General features: G+C 31.8%; 1 protein-coding gene across 1 annotated transcript in view; it reads right to left on the reverse strand.

The window, feature by feature from the left end:
• Positions 1-6,104, reverse strand: part of LOC105813251 (cadherin-12-like) — a 176,586-nt gene that overhangs the window by 166,098 nt on the left and 4,384 nt on the right. Inside the window, exon 2 of the mRNA XM_012647900.1 lies at positions 2,806-2,885. Coding sequence (XP_012503354.1) covers positions 2,806-2,885 — 80 coding nt within the window. The remainder of the gene's footprint in view (positions 1-2,805; positions 2,886-6,104) is intronic.

A 6,104-nucleotide genomic window follows, 5' to 3' on the forward strand; every position in this document is an offset into this window, starting at 1 on the left:
AATTTTGGAAAAATCTTTTCATCTTTGGCATTCTCATAGCTAAAATGAAATATGGTTCTTTTACCATTTGTTATTGTACATATTCACTGGGTGAAATTTTCAGCCTGTAGTTTATACACTAGATTTATGAAATTATAAATTTCATTCTCCTGTCCACTTTTTCTGGAATTCTTATTCTCAAATTCTCTTAGTTTATGCTTTCTCTTATTCTTTTTCTCACATTAAAATAATCACTTTGATGTTTTCTATTTATTAGGAAAATGCCTCTCCTTTTTCAAAATGTGCCTTGAAATATTACATGTAAGCACTTATCGTCTAATTATTTCATTTTCCTAATATCTAAGCCCTTTGTGTGCGGTCAGAGCTTGTTTATTTAGGACAGAACTTTCTAACCAGTGTTCTGTGGACCAATGGTGTGTTGTGAAGGTGTTTGCTAGGAGTTTGATTGTTTCTGCTCATGAAGGCATTGGTTATGCCTTGGGGCCACCAGGGCCATCGAGCCAGTAGCATCCAGTCAGTTTCCTTCTGTGTGCTATGCAAATTTTCTCATTATCAACACACGTTGTGATATGATAATATCAGTATGTTATTAACATCTAATTATGTGATAAAATGTGGTGTAAAAAGAGGAAGGATTTATTTAGGATTTTCAGATGTGCACTGATATGAAGTAATTAAATTTATTACTTCTGAGTTTGACAATATCTAAGAAGACTTTCCTTTTATGTTTCAATTTTATCTTTATCTCTCCACTTTAGACTATCTCTCTGATGCTAATTCTTTGAAACTCCTTTATTTACCCATTCTTTCACTGAGTATTGTTTTTGACACTATTCAGTATGGTTGATAAAAAATTTAAGCAAGATGTTCATGATTTCGTTGATAGCTATGGGAAAATTTAAAATGCATAACCATATACAAAAGTTTTAATGAATTTAGTATTATAAGTAAGTGGCTGAAAGGACAAATTAATTCTATCTCTGCATGAACATCGATAGTAACTTGAAACACTTCTGGTGGTTTGAAAAAAAATTTTCCTCACACAGTTAAAATCTGGCCAACTTGTGATTTTTTTTCACCCAGGTGTCCCCATTCTGCCCCTGGCGACACTGTGGACCTATAGCTTACATGATGACCTTCAAAAATTGGAAATCGGCCATCGTGTCACTCCTTAATCTTTTCTTCTTGCAATTGAACATACGCCACTTCTTAAACTTGTCCTCTTATAACACGATTTCTCACCATATTTCATTTCATTCATTTCTTGGCCAACTTCCCCTTGTCTTTTGTGTGCTACTAAATGTCCCTCTTGGCATCTATAAATAAATTATTGATTTCTAGAGGAATCACTACCAAGTTGTGAGAATGTACTTTTAGTATGAACTTAGAGCCTGTATTAACTCTTTTAGGTAATTCATTATATTGCGGGGGCACCATAGCTAGGAATAAAAACACTATTGAGCAGTGTGGGGAGTAGATAGCATAAGCAAGGACAGCTCCAGATACTGTCTTTTTTCTCTCAGCCCCAGGTCTTCTTTGAACATTTTTCCATTAGCACTAATTAATGAGCCCCCATTCATTGAGCACTTGATCTAAACAAAAAGTCTGAGAGTACAAGATAAAAAACAGGTACATTAACATGAGTCTGAAAAGAATGCACTATTAGCCAGGTCTGGGGCAATATCTTGCAGGCAAAAGATTTTGTTGCAATATCCTGCAACCAGAGGTTAAGTTCTACAGTAATGTTCACTATCCTGTGTACCAAATCCAAGGACAAGAGAACATATGCTTTCCTTCCTGTTTTTTCCCACAATTTTGTTTAATAATCGTCCAGATTATTAAAACATTAATTTCTTCGTATGAAACTTAGAGATTTCTTAGTTTTCAGGCTTTAAGAAGATAATTAGAACTTAATTGCAAACACCTCATCTGTTAGCTCATGGATAGAATACATCACTAACAACAGTAGAAGATAGCACCTGCTTTTAATTTTCTTCAGTTTAGAAAACAATTTGCAATGTGTTCTCTAATTACAGAATATATCTTCATAAAAAGTTAAATTTACTCATAATCCCAACATCTAGTAACTATGTGTGATTACACTTTTTAAAGTTTTTGTCGTCATTTCTATATAGATTTAAGTAAATTATGATCATGCTATTCACAATATACTGTAACATGGTTTGTAAAATTTAACAATATATAGTGATAACCATAATAAATATTTTTATTGATGTACTTTTAATAAATACATGACCTTTCATGTAATAAATGATCACATTAGCCAGTCAATTATTAATGGTCCTCTAGTTAATTTTAAGCATCCACCATTATAAATAGGGGCACAATGTATATCCCTGCACGTACTAATAGATTCGTATTATAGAATTAATTCATTTGTAGACAAGTATTAAATATTTAAAGAGAATAGCATATCTGATTATCTATTTCTGATAGGAAAATTAATATATTTTAGGTGGTACTCATATTTTAATCAGGAAAACATAAGATTAACATTCCTCACTCTAAATAATGTATTTGTCTTTTATCTCTTAAGCAGGTTTTCAATAAAGGAATGAGAAAAGTAATGCCAGCATTTTCTAAAAAGTAGAATTTGAACATTGAAAGTATGTACTGTCTTAATTTCTAAACCAAAAAATGTGTAAGGGCCACTTTTCCTTTAAATATTATCATAATTTAGCAAAGCAAAGTGGGTAGAACAGGGATGTGATTTCTGGCTCAAAGGCAGGGGAACATTACGATTCAGATCAGGAGGCCCCCTAGTCTCCAAACACAATCCCTCACCTGTCACTGCCGGTTTTAGCAAAGCTGTAGTTGCCCGAACCTGTAAAGAGAAAAGCAGACGGTGCCTTTGTGGGGCTTGTCTATTGAAAGAAAAAATATTACCAATTAAAGTTTCTAAAGCTAGACTCTTGAAGTTGCTGTTACAGAAATAATGTAAAACAACATATTAATATTTTACCTAAAGAAGCCTCTTTCCAGTTTACATATGTACACGTGATAACATATGCTTCCTACACCATCGATATCTTGAATGTTGAACAAAATCAGTGTGGCATCGTCTTCAGCTCTTTTGCATTCTAGACATTTCAAAAATTGTATGTTTTTTTTCCATATTCTCTTTTCCCTTTGCTGTAGGAAGTAAACATATCCATAAACACAACACTACTGTTTCTTAATATAGACGATGAAGAACAGCTACTTTTGCTAAAAACCATCTTTGTATTAGCATCAGAGACCAGAGCTGCTTTTCTTAATATATCAGTTATCCCACATTGACAATGTTTGATTTTTATTGCTCTCAGAATCAGGTAAAGCATCAACTGTAGTCTAAGACACTTTGTCGAAACTGTATTTGACCAACAAAATATAATTCTCAAAGCTCATTCTATGTTTCAGGAACTATGGGAAGCAAGTTTAAATGATTGACACTTAAATGAATCAACTCCAGAAAAATATCATATTTTTCTCTTTGCAAAGCATAGTAAACACTTATACTCGTGCACGTGTGTATGTATGTCCTACCTGTATTTCTTCCTTTTTCAGGATCTAAACATCTACTATATCTTAATTGTTAACATTTGTTTCCCTCACACATCTCCCCATCCTTAGCACCTAGCACAGCCTCTATCACAAACATTTAATCAATGGTTGCTTAAATGACTGAATATTTTATGGATGAAACTCTTGAATCTCTCATCTATGTTATAAATGTATAAAATTAGTGATGTGGTATAACAGTGAATGGAAAATAAGAAGATTAAGAAGAAATACAATCTTACTTTCAGCTAACTATTATTTTAAGAAAGAATTTCAGTTGGTATATTTCTCATATGATTTCACTATTCTAATTTCTGCTCGGCTTCAAACTCAATGCAAGGGGATAAAATTAATTATGTGTTTTACATTTGTTTTATTTGCATTTCTATATTAATGAATATCCATAATAAACACCCGCATCCAATAAGGCAGAAATTTAGAGATAGAGTGACTCTACATATGTAGGTTTTGGAGCACAGATTTATATTAAGTACAAAAATGTTTGTAATTCCCTATACATTTGAAAAGTAGAATAACTCAATAAAGCTCATTTTATAAACCTGTACTAAAAATATGAGGATATTGTCAAACTTAGATTATGCCAGTAAATGTAATTAGCGTTATTTAGAAAAAAGAAAAAATAAAAATAGAAAATTTAAAGAAACATATTAAAGTAAGAAAGTAAGTTGAAAGGAAGAAAAATTTGATGTTTTACAATTGGCGTATCTGTTGTTAATGTTATCTAAATTATATAAAAACTATTAGGTCTTCATAGAATATCAACTAGATTGTCAGAATTCTAATATATGATGATAATAAGTCTAAAAAACATACCTAGAACACCTTCTCAAGTAATGTTCCACCAGTCCTATCCTGAACTGTTTACATATATTGTAATTGCAATTTATAATTTTATATTAAACATAAAATTCCATTTTATGTTTAGAGTCAGCCTAACATTTGAGATAAAGGAGAATTTGAAAAAAATTAAGAGTGCCGGAAAAGACATCCTTAGATTTGATATGACATTCCTGTACCCTGTTTTTCATACAACAAGGTCAATTTATAAATGTAGAACATTCAGATCTAGCCATATTTTGGGAAAATTCAACAAAGAAGTATTAATATTGCACCCTTCATAGACTCAGAATTTTTTAACTAGAAGCTGCTTAAGATAAAATCTTTTTGCTCTCCATTATAGAGATGAGGAAAATAGCCAGAGAATGTTAAAAAAAAATAAAATTAAATTAACATGGCCTACACTATCACAGTTGGGAGGAGAAATGAAATCCTCAATCCAATTATTCTTTCCCCTGACCAACATGAGAACTTCACTTCATCAACATTTCTTACATGGAGAAACCATGAGGGCTGTTGAAATGGATAATGAGGCAAACACAATAATAATAATACTACAATGAATTGATTTTTTCTTCTTTTTCTGTGTTTTTTGAAATAATAAATAATACTGTACAAGTCTCGTCAACAGACTAAACAATGATCAGAGTCAATCTTTGGATTAAGTTATCTGGTTTCGGATGTGGCCAAAGTAGCTGAATTTATCTGTATGTGAAACAATATAAACTTTCTACAAGCAAATCAATATTCCATGATTATGGTTGCTAATTGCACTTAATTGTCTTTGCTAAATGTACCTAATCAATTATTTGGAAATGGGGGCTTGTATGTGGCTAGAGCAAATCAAAATTTTAAAAGATGGGAGGAAGGAAAGGAAAATAGAAAAAAGGAAAGAAGAGAGAAAGATAAGATGGACAAGAAAAGAGAAAACTAGGAAAGACTCCAAATCTCTGCTTAATTGATAGCTACTAATTTGAGTTCTCTTGGACTTTTTCCAACACTGAGTGCTGAGCAATTTAGCTGAACATGACTGTTATGCAAACCTGATATAACACATTCAATTTTAAATCTAGTGTAGTTTCTTGGACTTCAGGTTAACAAAATCATATTTAAATTTTAACCAATTTGAAAAAAAAAAGTAAGAATGATTACAGAGCTAAATTCTGTTTAAGGAAAAAAATGCATAACATGTTAAAATGCTACCTGTGATAACATTGTTAATGCCATTTAGTTTTGTTTTTTTTTTAAGCTAGTCAAGTGCATTTAGTTTTGCTTATTAATAGAAACCAATGATTGATAAATAGCTTCTGGTTTAGTTATACACATATTTAGCAAAGTTCAGAGTGATTTGCTTATCAACCCTGGTGATGAGCTGTCTTGTTGGTTTATATTTTTCCTGGAATGCATCAAACCCCCCCCTCCCCCAGAGAATCCTACAGCAGTAGAGTGGATGGTTGGTTTCATGATGGCAGTGGGAAAAAGCGGTATATTTTATTGTTGTCATTTTTCTCAGTTTCCCCAATTACATAGTCAGTTACTTGGGTCAGATATTAATATGGATTTTAAAATAAGCTTTCCTTTTCTGGTTTGTTTTTATTCATTAGGGTTTTAAAAGCCGCAAATTCTTCTTGTGGAAGAAGCTCATGATATATGTCAAAAGTGTTTATTTTTAACTAAATATATGA

Source organism: Propithecus coquereli, unplaced genomic scaffold (genome assembly GCF_000956105.1).
Source record: "Propithecus coquereli isolate 6110/MARCELLA unplaced genomic scaffold, Pcoq_1.0 Scaffold274, whole genome shotgun sequence".
NCBI classification, from domain to species: Eukaryota; Metazoa; Chordata; class Mammalia; order Primates; family Indriidae; genus Propithecus; species Propithecus coquereli.